Here is a 13,915-nt window from a genome sequence, read left to right as displayed (position 1 = left end):
TTTGTGGCACTTGGCTACCGCTTTGGCAATGCACTTCAAAATGAAAGATGAAGAGGGAATGCTTTATTTGTTGCATGTCTGCTACTGAGTTTAACAACCTTTTTTTCCCTCGGAGCACCGAGACGTCAACATCCACAGAGGAATTCAACAGGTTTGTTACACAGCAGCAAGTGAATGTCAGAAACATGTCAGTTCTGACTCTACTTTTTCCAACAAGTAGATACTACTAAGTCTGTCAAATTATTTCATAATCAAGTTGATTAGTACGGCTAACATGTTAACCAATATAATTGGCTAAATACAAACACTTTTGTATGACGTGTATGATACAGCATTTATCTCCTATGCTGACATCACTGCACCATTGTCATTCTTGCAAAGCCTTAAACTTAGAGGAGGGTTAGCTTTGCAATACACCACTGCCTACCACCCCTCAGATTTTAAGCCATCTAATAAATCCTCACACACTAATGTGATGACTGTGGGGGAGGGTGACCTAATCCTACACTGATACCATGATGCACCACACACACACACACACACACACACACACACACACACACACACACACACACACACACACACACCTCCAATATTGATTTGGTATCATTGATGCCAAATTGAACCCTCTTAAGTGCACAAGCTAGTCTTAATACCTTTTCATATTATTACACTGATCTTGGAAAAATAAAGTATATCAAAGTAAGGGGATTGTGCAAAGCTATACAGAAATTCTACTGTGCAGAGCTTAGAAGACCTTAAATTATTTTACAGACAGTCATAAAAAGTTGTATAATCAAACTGCAAAAAGAATATACCAAGACTGTTGCCTAACACATGATGTAAAATGGGTGATACTGTCAGCCTTGTAAAAACATCAGAGGTCAAAAGGAGGCTAAAGGAAGCCTAGATGGATTGACAGGGGTTGTAATTACTGTGGGTCACTTAAAACATTGTCATACCCTGTCACAGTCATCACCTTTTATTCAGCAGGACATGCACACCACATCTAACATGTTAGCACCATGAAAACAGCGCTGAGGTCCAGCTGCTTTTCTACGGTCATGTTTCAACTGCTGAAAGTCTGTCATAGTCTACAACTTCAATTATTTAATTTCTACCCTTCATCTACATCTCTTCTCCATGACTAATATTCACAGCCTGTTTGATGGAAAGAGAAGGTGCAGGCACAGTGCTACATAATGCCATGTGGATATGAGGTCAATGCAATTGGATGAAAATCTAGTGAGCTCATCTGACAAACATTACACTGTATACTGTTTAAGGCCAATCCAAGCTATCTGCATGTCTGTGTATCTGCATGACATAACTTTCATAGTCTGCCCAAGTCTGTGTGTAGCCCAAGAAAATCAGAGACTGTACATACTGCAAGCACTGAATGCCCATGTGCCAGACAAGTAAAATGGAGGCTTGGTTTGTGCACCGTATGCCTGTAAAAATTATTTCTTATCCTTGATGCAATTCCGTTTTATTTTTTTTTGACTTTTTCAAACTATGGAGCAATTCTTTCTGTCACAAGGACGCCATCATGTTTTCTAGTGTATTGTGTGGAATGTATGTGCGTACGCATACCTCCAACTACTGTATGAAAAAGATGTGCTATCCAAGACAACAAATACACCCTCTTTCCATATCAAAAAACAAGTCTGAACAGGCTGCTTTAATATTGTTTATTTTATTCTAAACCTAATCTCTTCCATTCTTTAAGTCAGTCAATCAGACAGCAATACCTTCTATTCTGGCCAATGCAATTACTACTTTTAGGTGCGGTAGCCCACCAAATACTAAAATCTTCTGCACATCATCTCTAGTCTCTTAATGTTACACACTAGGACAAGTTCACCGGATCTCAGAGCAGACTGATGACTGCACAACAGTACCCTCTGAGGGAGCTGAATTCCTCTGTATCCTCGCAGACACACTGGCCCAGAACAAAGCTTTATCATCTGTTAATGAATTCCACGGCCAGCAGTGCTTACTGCTGCGGGCAGGTAATTAGTTTGAACAGCGGGAAAGATCAAAGACAACACTTCCTGTCTTGCCCTCTGGTAGTGACCTCACAAGGGGAAGTCACAGATTTCACCGGGTGAGAGAAGCAAAGAAACTCTATGAAGCTTAGCCAACAGGCACAAAATCATAGTCCCCGTGAAAAGTTGTTTCAGTTTGAATCACAGCAACTTATCCATTTGGTAAAACAAAAAGTTGTTTAAAAACAAAACAGCTGCTTATTGTCTTTGTAAAGATCACTTGTTTGCCATCAATTACACATTTCTCCTGATTAAAAATGTTCTGTTGCTTTTCTTCTTGACATAATTTAGTGACTTTAACATTATTGCAAATCTAACTTAATCTGTTAAGAACTGCAACAAAGAACAGGCTGAGTCAGGTCATCATTTCACGGAAGAGCTAAAACTATCACATACTCAGGGTTATCATCCTGAGTGCTGGAGCCTCCCTTCCTCTCACAGTGCTGGCTGAAGCCCTTATCTGACAAAATGGAGTCCAAAGAGGACAGTGAGAGATAGCCTATCTGTGTGTGTGTGTGTGTGTATATATGTATCTGTGTGTGTGTGTGTGTGTGTGTGTGTGTGTGTTTGCATATGTGCGTGTTTGAATGCCAGTTTTATCTGATGATCCAAGTCATTACCCAGCCATGCCCCACAACATGTTGGCTCATAATTTTTCAATGCTGCCAAGTGTGGTTACATTAACACAGATCAACATGGTCGCACATGGTGATGATAATACACTGCCAAAGTACCTTTGAGAAGATACAAGGACAATCACACTTATGTGGCCCAACTCTTCAGGATTTGTCAGTCATTTCCTCCCAACAAGAATAGAAATAGTCTTAAAACAATTTGAATTGTACAGTAATCCCATCATACACTCCTAAAATAATAGATGAAATATTAAAAAATATTTAGTGGCACAGATACAAGAGTCACAGACATTGAAAAATATCTGTTGGCTTGGCGGGCCTACTCTCCACACTAACTGAAGGATTAAAAGCCTGTAGGATTTGGCTGGCCATGGTTTTAGAGTGCTGCTTAATTCTGCATGTAGCTCTCACAACATATTTCATTGTACATGAGAGATAATTGAGAAAGCCCCTGTCATGCCGAGCAAGCAACTTATCTGAGAGGTTGAAAAGACCGTAAACGTGCTGCATGGGTCACGCAAATACTGGCTCTCTGAATGATGAGTCAGTTCCATGACGTTACATCTTTGTCCCTTGATGCTCCGCCAGCGGCACTTAACATGACTGTGCTAGAGGAATCCATCAAATATTGATATTAAATCTACTTTGTAATTGCTTAGCTTCTTCATCCCATTCTATGTCACTAAAGGTAATTTCAGATTTGGTCCAAATGTACACAATGAACCAATCACATTATTCTGTGAACTGCACAAGGCTTACAGAAAACTCACCAATGGTTTGAGGTGGACAAAAGAGAAATTTTCCCACAGAAAAAAGAAAACAGCAGCAGCTTTAATGTTTTAGCAACCTACCAAAAAAGCTGCCTGAGGTCTGGGTAAACCTCTCCAATCAGGCCCAAGTGTCAAAACTCCATAAAAATGGATTTTAGATCAATTCTTCATGAAGGTCATCCTGTTCACCCCCATCTCCATAAAGTGCTGCTTGTGTTTCATTACTATTCTTGTTTCATTTTTTCCACATGCTAACCCTCTCAGATCCCCATTTGTTTGGCAGCACCCACTACTTTGTGCCTTACTGTTTCACCCATCCAAACTTTCAACACATCTGTCAAGCAGCAAGGAAATGGCGATGTGTGCTTCTACACGACTGAAAAGCTCCTGCTGGAATGGACCACACTCTGTGCCTGGCACATGGACATCCCGTTCCTTATTCCCCTCTCCCTGCATTCCAAGTGGAATACATCACCTGCACATGGCTGCCAAGGACGAGACATACATCATCCTGTCAGGACAAGAGCCGAGATATAGAGGGAGCATGGCAAACAAATGGCACTGCCCTCTGTCCCGAACAACTAGCCTCCAATGAGAGTGAGAGTGCGCTTAAAACCCATTCAAGCAAATAAAGCATATTTGAATTTGAATCAGAGAGAGAGTGTGAAAGCAGCAGCGAGAGCAGAAAACCACTGCAACCATTCAGGCACATGCTCAAGTACAGAAGACTAAGATGACTACCAGCAACGCCTCCCGTTGCCAGATTTCAACTATTCTTAAATATGGCTCCACCAGGTCAACAGCTGAAGTCAAGGTGAAGTAGAGCTAGCTGGCACAGGTTGTATGTAATGAGTGATGATATGTGAACATTGATGGCAATACCTTCTGGTCACCCTCAACCTCCCTCTCTATAAATCCTGGCAGTGAAAAATGAGATGGCAATCAATTGAGAGGCAAGTAGACTGAGCCCCTCTGGGAAACAATTCACTTTCTGCAGTTTCTGGAATAAAACAGATGTATGTGGATGTGGAAACACACAACACATAAACACACACAATTTGTGTATTTTGTACGGCAAAAATTCAGAATCGATTCTTTAGTTAAGCTACAGTAGATAGTGAAAGGACAGAAGGACAGAAGGTCAGAAGACGTTCTGCACAGGTCATCAGTTTGACTCAAACCTAAGATGTTGTGAGTAAAGAGGATGAGCTTTAATTAGATAGGTCAGACCCATATGCCACAGTCTGCACTAGGAAGTGAGTTAGTTTGGTCATTTTTGCATTACATGACACTGTTATGTGCAATAACAATGGCGGCCATGTGATATCCTGTCTGCTCAATTATCAGCTTTCCGCCTTGTTTCTTTAGCTATCACTTATAGCATGGGCGCTCTAAATATGAGCAGTTTGTAATCCCCAGGCTCTGTAGGAAAATGTGCATCATCCATCTAGTTGACCCCTCCACACCCTTAACCTAAGACCTAAGCCATTAGGACCTACAGGCTAAATAAATCCCCTTTTACACAGTAGTCCTAAGGCAGAAGATACAATATGCTCATCCTCTGGTTGACGTTATTCATATACTTTGAAACATATAAAAAAGTATACAAAAGCTCTTTTTTCTCTCAAATCAGTCATATACCTATTTAAAATCCACATGCAAGCTAGCAACTCACCGATAAGAAATATAAAATATGGTAGAAAATCTGCAGAGGTAAAGATAAAAGTAGAACGGAGGTGTGAGGAAATCTCAGTGCGTCAAACTGATGTACATTTCCTGTTCTATTGTCTGTCATCATTATGAAAGATCAACAATAGCAGACAAAGATAAGAAACTTGTTCCTAATCACAGCATTCAGAAGAGCTCGTTCCCACTTATTGTTGTCAGTGGCTGATTGTTGCGCAAAGGATTTTCCTCAGTGGGATTGAATCTGCTTTTCAGCCTCGGAGACAAGAGACAGGGAACTGAACAGCCAGCAGGAAAAAAAAAATGTTAGACCATGCTGGATTCATTCTGCATTCAGGTGTGAAATTAGCAACATAAGTTAAACTGACAACACAATATATTGGAGATACAAAAAAAAAATTCAAAATGTGGTCCAACAGCCACTTCAGTATTGTTTGTGAGAGCTACAATATACTATACTCCTGAGAAACAGCTCAGCAACAATAGATGCCTATTTATAGCTAATCTTGTATCTATTGTAAATAAAATGCAAGAGAGAACATAAAACTTGAAGGTAGAAATGAGTGATAGTAAGCACAAGTACAAAGACCAAGACTGAGTTGAGAGACTAATGCAACTTCAGGGAATGGAGAAAAACTGTTGCGGATGAGCCTACTCATACATCCTCACAGTTTCGGTATCTGAAGGCCTCTCACTTGCTCCACTAACTGTACCTTTACTTTCATAGACAAACTGGCTTAGAACAATTCATCAGACGCTGTATCTAAAACTACTGACCATTCCAAAACTATTGTGTTGTCGTGTAAGTGTCAATTCTTGGCATATGCTGATGAAGAGCAAACATATAATCCATACAGAGTGGTTTTGTGGTTTACCGGCCTCCTTCATTGCCGGCTGTATCATTTAGCTCTTTCCAGCAGGGTCAACTGTAGCAGTTTACTGGCAGAGCTGAGTTATGATGGATGACAACTAAAGGACCCTTCTGTAGAAAGAGATCTTTTAATAAACTGAAGTCACAGCATTAAATACTGCATAGCATATTTGTATTTACATCTGCAAAAACCACAGCATAACAGAAAAAGAGACTGAAGGTCGAACGGTATACTGGCAAAACTGACTCAGAGAACAATGCGATGATCTCAATAAAGAAAACACCATCGTCAGAGTAATGATCTACCAGTTTCTCCAAGTGAGACATCAGTTTTAGTCCAGAGACACCACACTACCATGGCAATACAGCATCTCCTCAGTCACCTTACAGCAGCTCAGAGGATACTGTATGGAAATTAACAATAACAAAGGTTGACGGAAAAAAACAAAAATATCCAAACAATACAAACGGTGTGTTCAAGTGCAACTTTTAAGAGGAGACAAGAAATGATACAAAGCATTTGATCAGTCCACCTTTGCCAACAGTAGTCCTTAAAAGGTCTGCTTAGTATCATGGCCCTAAATAAGATTTAAGTTTCCATGTCAGGGCATTGTGGAGGCTACACGCATAGGATCTGTGGCTCTGCCTCTGGTACGACTGGAGCTGATGCTTACCTCCTCCAAATTGTATTTACCTACATGTCAGGGGCTTTGGGGGATATGGAAATACCACATGGAGACTGCAAGATTTGTGATTACTCAGACGGTGTTTCTGATGCTAAGATAGTTTACAGTGAAGTAAACATGGACCAAATTTAAGAAAGGCTCTTTTTCAGCAACGCTACCCAAGTTGTTATTTTCTATTGCCTTTGTTGTATAGAGAAATGCTTATTGTATAGTATTTGTTGCTTTTAGGTGCACTTGGCTAGAAGTGCTCACAACAATAAAAAAAAAAAAAGGTTAACCAAGGAATATTCCGTTATTCAGAAAATATATATCTACACTAAGAACAAGTGCACTAAGAGCCTGTTTAAAGGTAAAAACCTAACTGCCAACCCGGTGTGTTGAATCAGTAGAAAAGACTGTGAGAATAGGCACTTATAGTTGTTAATGTGCAGGAACTCTGAGATCGACCATCCTCCCCCAATGATTATCGTTTTCCCCAAGCTCTGCAAAGCCTGCATCAAGTTGGCTGGCAGCCCTCTGCCAGGGGCTTTGGCCAATATTGAGGATTAAAACCCTGCAAGTCTATAAATACACCTAGCAGACCAACGTCAGCACCCAGCCAGCTATTGGACTCACCTCTCACTGCTGGATGGCTGGCATGTGTTTTTTTTCTTTTCTGCTTATCACTTGCTTCTACTTTCTGCCTCTGTCTTTCAGTTTCTCAGACTCTCAATGCTCTCTCTCTTTGTGTTCCTATTTTCCCCTCCAACTCACTCTCTCAGTTTGTCTCCCACTCTTCTGTGTCTTTCACTCTATCCCTCTCATACTCTCTCGCTTGGCAGGGCCTCTTAATTGGAAACAAGCTGTGAGAAGGCTTTCAGTTTGAGGTTAAAACTGCATCTGACCTGCCTCCTGCTGTATCTTTTCTTCTCTCCTTTGGCTGTATCACAGGCTTGTGCACAGTGGCTGAGAGCAGATGTATGAAGGACGTAGTGTGGTGGAAGCAGAAAGTTGACTCTTCCCACAGGCTGGAAAAAGCAGGGACATGACAGGTAACCAAGCCAAATGGAGAACATATAACTTGGCATTTTTAGTCTTTGAGCAACATACCCAGCTGAAATAAGATATGTATAATCAAGTAGCCGAGAGAGACTGATTAATGCCACCTTAGGGCTTACACATTCTTTTTTGGGAACCCCAGTTCTTTTTACAATGCAAAACATGCATCAGGTCTCCTGACATAGCCTTTTCCATTGCCATCAGCTGGTTTCTTGTAATTTTCATGTGCAAGCAAATCTCATCACATGTACAGTCCAGAGCAGCAAGAATTTCAAGAACCTACCCAAAAATAACACTTCTTGAACCAGAAAGCTCTTAGCTCGCTGACTAGTCCCAGTTCTTTTTCACCATTAACAGAAAACCAAAGAGCCACATGGAAATATGAGTAACAGAAGACTTAGGCTAGTTAACGGCAGCTGTTAATCAACAAAATTATTATCACAAGACTAAAAAAATTCAATTAAAATGCAACTAAGAAAATACAATTATACAGTATAGAATGCAATGCCCTTCCCAGATATAATCAAATTTTCCCTTCAAACAGGCAACATACAGAGTACATTAAAATCCCCATATACATACCAGGCAAACATCTGGAGCATAAAGTCTCAACTATTACACAAAAATGACATGGCCATTACATGGTAATTATAGTGAGAGGCTGCATTCAGTCTGTCACAACTTCCTTGTTGTCAGTGGGAGAGGATAAGAGGGATTTGTTGCACAAAAGGCCACAGCCAGGCACAGAAACTATTACTTCCACCCAGTTAGACCACAGACTGCACTGTCTGACCCATAGGGCTGTGTAACAGGACAGTACAACTCAGTCACAATCAAACATGTCAACCTGCACAGAGAATCTGAGGATTGTGATCTGTGCCTTATGCAAGTAAGATGACTCTGTAGGGAACAAGCATAAACATGGCACAACTACAGCTGTTAAAATGTGACACAATTACAAATTGGCCAATGTCTTAACCCGAGTCTAAATCTGTCTGACGAACAGCTGCCTTATCCAGGGAGATTCAGCTCAGCTCAGCTCAGTTAATATATTCCCTATTTGCAACATGCTCCAAGCTGCTTACTTCAGCCAGTGTGTTGTTTACAGCACAGTATAAGTCAGAGACACTTTTCATTTGAAAAGTTGAATCATGACCCAAAAACAAATATTGATCTCCTTGGCAACTGCCTTCCTTGACTACCACCCCACCCACATCTTAGCCCCTCCAAGTCTCACTCTCTTGGAAAGTCGTGCACAGCTGGGTGCCAGGACAGGGATATAGAGCAGGTCTGGGTATGATTACAGCTGAAAATGATTCAGCTTCTGGGGACTGATGAATCAATCATGTCAGACCTGATGTTAACTATTTGGATTCACCCCCAAAAAAGGCTAACCCTGGCGCAACTACTGGTGAATATTGGCCAGAAAGCAATTAACAAATAAAGACCAATACAGAGAGAAAACCAAGAAATAATGTTCTTAAAAAATAATCCACAGTGTGCACAGAACAAGTCTACATGCACCTACACCTCAGTGCTAAACATCTTCTGGAGGATCATTCAGAGTGATTACACTTTATATTATGGGACCCATCCCATCCAGGGCATCCTTTAATTATCCTCCACAGCAGGTAAAATAATATGATACTTTGGCATCAACATTGTACCCAGGCCACCATGCCAGGTGATCTATGAAAATACTGAATTCAAGGCTTAACATCATCCTCTGAAAGTGAGAAGAGAGTGGGTAATTATTTCACACACAAAAATAAAAAAAGATAGTGAACTGCAAAAAAAAATGAGTCCAGACAGCCTAAAACTGTATTCTGTAAATTCACTGTGCACTTGAAGATATTTTTACCAGATCCTTTCCAAACAAACTTCTTATAAAAAATGTATATCTTGCTTCCTCTATGTGCACAAACCATTGGATGTTTGTATGATGAAAACCTTGCATTTTCATTTCAAAATTTGAGATCCAAATCATTTCAGAATGTGTCATAATGTGAGTGCGACCTGCAAGTCCATACATTCCAGCACAATAAAAGTCACAGATGGGCTCAGATGAAGAAGATTGTCAAGCTTTCTGTTTGAAACTGTATATAATACATATCCTCACTATTGAAGTGCCAGAACTTTTGGTAACCATATCGGTTTTACCGGTATAAAGACTTTGAATGTTGGGGCAAAGGGAGAAGGTGAGGCTGGAAAGAGTAAGTACATTTTATATAATTTAACAGGAATTCGACAGTGGACTGGGGATCAAGCCAAAGTCTGTTGACTGATAGTGGTGTGGCTTACTGAGGATGTTCTGACTGAGAACCACTGAACATTCTGTAGCCATGCAATGAAGCTAAGCTGGTGAGGGCTAGTGAGATACCCAAAGCCTGTTTCTACCCCTATGCTACTTAATGACAGGAGGATTATTCTTTCCTTTGGGTTATGGCTCTGATGCCACCCATCTCACTGTGTGAAATCACTCCCTGGCAGCACTTGGCAGCGAGCACTCAGCTGGCAGAAAGAGGCAGAGAGTGAGAAGATAGCTCATGTCTTAAGAGTGATATGGAGAATGTTCTTCTGCTGAGCCAATGAATGAACCCCATAAGCTGACACTTACCTGCACAGGCACACACGAACATGAGGGGATCGATGCTCAGAAACACATCATGATATGAAAATACAGCTCAAAGTTTAATGGACAGGAAGAAAATAACTCCCCCTGATTTTCACTGCAATACATGTGTCATAGCTGATCCTTGAACATACTATGTAACATACTATGAAATGGTCTGTCACCCAAACCGTACAACTGACAACATCATGGTAAAGACGCAACATGGGGGTCAATCACTTCAGGCCCCCAAACAACGAAGGGGTCACGCAGGACACGGTTTGGGGCCAGGGCATTCCTGGCTGATGCAGTTGGGTTTGTCTGGGAAATGACTGAGCAAACAGGGGCCAGAGTGGCTTCCCCTTACTGGCACCAGCGCTTTGTCCCCACTAATCCACTCCAAAGAGCCACAGTCAAACACCCAGCGCCATACAGTCACCAGTAACAACACAGCACAGTCTGGGGGCACATGAAATGAATCCCACTGGCCAAAGCAGGGAGACAGACGCCAGTTTGCTCATCAGATTTGGGCACAGAAAGCAGTATGGCTTATCTGTGGGACTGGGTGGTGATCACAGAGCAACTTTTTGAGGCAATGGGGCTGTGCAATATTGCCTTCAGCTGGCATGGCGTCAAGCTCCTCATCTATTAGCTCATAAATCCTGTGCATCATGATAACTGGTAGCAGAGTGTGTACATTTTTACATTGAGTGAGTCAGAACTCGTAATAAACCAACAGGAAGAAAGGTGGAGATGTCGAGAGCAAAAGAAACATGGTTATTCACTGGTGAATCGCAGGTATTTAGGTACAGTTAGGGATATCAATTGAATTACTTAAATACAGCAGCACTTTGTGGCTGACATTAAAGCTAATCTACTTATCTGTGCCTTGTGATGTGTAGTTTGGTAAATAAAGTCATATGATATGAAGACTAGTGAAGAGTAACAAATGTTGATGTTTTATGATGTTCTTGTTTGTGTTTCTATTGCTGTTGAGTGAAACAATAGTGCAAAATGAACTGGAATCAAATATGGGCACAACAGGATTTTGACAGCCCTTGGGCTGTGTTGTGTTTAGGAATACTATCTTCACACTTCCTCATGTTTGGGAAGCATAGTGACAAATTATGTACATGACATCCAAGACTTAAGGCTCTAGATCCCAATCATAGCAACGCTTATATTTATACATCCCTGAACAATAAAAGGAAATAAAAAAATATATATATTTAAACAACATGGGAAAAATACCAATAAAAGCCATAATTTGAGGAAAATGGGAAATATTAATTGTAATATGTTTTGCTTAGAGATGAACACAATCAGACCCAGTTTAATATCCTAGTGAGTATACAAAATGAAGAGACAAGATGGAATGCAAAAACAGAAATCAACTTATACCCCATACAGCTACTTTGCAGTATGAATGACTGTAGTTGGGTGGTACTTACTTGTCATATTCTGCGTTGTCTTTATCACAGCGTGCATCCTTGTGCTTCTGCCAGTCTTTCCCATGCTTACAGGTGGTGAGGAGGACGACATCCTCTGAGTTATGAACATGATATAAAGCGTTCCTAGTGTCTGAACCTATTCCAGTTAGGTACCTCTTCCCCTTAAAAACAAGCATGTACTTCCTATAAGGGGGAATGGTGTTATGTTTCAGGTAGCCTCTTTCCCCTCCTGTCCTAGGGTGGTCTTTAGAGAAAAGAGGGATAGAAACGTCAAAGTTAGGCCTAAAGTTCTCTGTGCTGATGCTGGCCTTAGCCAACATAGCAAGACCGATGTCGAAGCCAAGGTCTTCCGTGTAGTCTGGCCAGGTGCCGGAGTATAAGTTGAAGATGATGTGGTTTTTGCCCCCATTCCACAAAGGAAGGCTCTGGATTTTTGCTTTCAGGTTGTGCACATACTGGGGTGAAAGCTGGTCCCGGTCCAGTGTGTCCAGACTCAGGACAAACAGACATGCCTGTCCTGGGTCAGGTGTATAGAACCTGGACCCTTCAATAGAGGACAATATGTTCTGATAACTCTCTGACATCTTTTCCCCTTTCTGCTGGGGGTAGACGTAAACTTTAAATCCATTCCTCTCACACAGGGAGAAATCAAAACAGGAGTCCATTCTGCAGCGTTTTCCAGTGTAAACGCCTGAGTTAGCGTCCCTCTTCTGCCTAGGAGATATGTGTTCATTGTGATCATCGCGCCGATCTTGCTCCCAGGAGCTGAAGGGCTGCAGGTACCCCGGGAAGCGACGCCACCGAGCCCCGGGGTGATACCCGGTGAGGCTGCGGTCATCACGCCGACTGGGTCCACGTCTGGATAGCGGGACTTGTATCCCCCCAAAACAAAACAACAGAATGACACACGCACCGGCGGAGAACAGAATTAAGTACCGTTTTTTGGCCTGCATGTGTCCTACGATCTGAGATAAGATGTCTGGCGATAAATCCAAGAAGTCCCCAAGTTTTGGTTTCACCACCTCTTGCGGGAACGCTCCGCCATCTTCCCCCGGGCTGCAAGGGTTGTGCGCTCACGTCTCCCACCTTCTGCTTCAGATGCCTTTCACAAGTCCGGGAACTGATCCAACGCATGTGGGCGATTTATAATGTTCATCCACCTCGTCTCCCCGTCAATAGTTGTATCGATTAACTGACAACAGGTTCTCCTATGCAACAGAGTGCCTCAATCTGGGCATCTAATGTGGCACCCTACTTTCCTTTGTATAAAGCTACCTTTACTTTGCCCTAAACGTTCATTATAACACAGAGCATTACTTTGTAGATAACCAGAGCCACACAGTAACTAATAACATCACTGCACAAAATGAGTACAAACTTGAGCCTGTTTAGCAGCAGTGTGTACTAGACTTGTTGCCTGGACAGTCAACTATTGTCCCTGCTGGAAATTAGCTACCAAGCGGGCACCGGAGCCCTAAACATTCAGCATATTGCCTCTATTGCTGCCGCATTTATTTCACTAAACGATAAAGATAAAAGTATCATTATGGCTGTTTGCTAAATTTATATAGCGAATTCCTACAGCCGATTTAGCTAGCAAGCAAGCTAACTACCTGGCTAGTTTCTGAAAACATTCCCAGTTAGCTTGTTAGCTAAGCGGTCGCATCAAAGTAGCTTTAACGTTGCTTGGAAGTAAAGACAGCCAGGCAGCCTCTACTCCCCGTCTACGACCATGTCCCTTCATTCATCCACAACTTATCTGTCGCACTCCCGACGAAACCGACAGGCTAATTTCTCCGTAAATGTCTCCAGTCGTGTAAAGTGTTCAAGCGGTGGCTCACACACATATACAAGAACAAGAGGTGCTGTAGAGACTGCAAGCCAAGCAGAGCAGAGCGGCACGGCACGGCAGTCCCACCAGGACGACTGCTGATGATGATGTGACGTTTTTCCACGGCGCACGGTGCGTTATCATTGGCTCCCATTACATCCGAGGCGGGCGGGGCTTCCAGTGCACCCATTCACATCCAGGGAGAACCGAGCAGGGAAGTAAGGACGGAGAGTTCCTGCACAGATTGTGCCACAGAGGACTGTGAGCTGAGATTTGTGGTTTACCTGT

At 42.1% G+C, this 13,915-nt stretch overlaps 1 protein-coding gene across 1 annotated transcript in view; it reads right to left on the bottom strand.

Annotated features, from left to right (window-relative positions):
- The window catches only part of LOC111658101 (exostosin-1a), a 38,786-nt gene extending 25,072 nt beyond the window's left edge, over window positions 1-13,714 (bottom strand). The window contains exon 1 of the mRNA XM_023410514.2: window positions 11,797-13,714. Within this exon, the coding sequence (XP_023266282.1) occupies window positions 11,797-12,749 (953 nt within the window). The 5' untranslated portion in view covers window positions 12,750-13,714. The remainder of the gene's footprint in view (window positions 1-11,796) is intronic.
- Window positions 13,715-13,915: the final 201 nt, after the last annotated feature.

Source organism: Seriola lalandi, unplaced genomic scaffold, assembly GCF_002814215.2.
Source record: "Seriola lalandi dorsalis isolate HSWRI2012SDOR001 ecotype SW California unplaced genomic scaffold, Sedor1 jcf7180002054425, whole genome shotgun sequence".
Taxonomy (NCBI): domain Eukaryota; kingdom Metazoa; phylum Chordata; class Actinopteri; order Carangiformes; family Carangidae; genus Seriola; species Seriola lalandi.
This window is presented reverse-complemented; position numbering and strand designations above follow the sequence as displayed.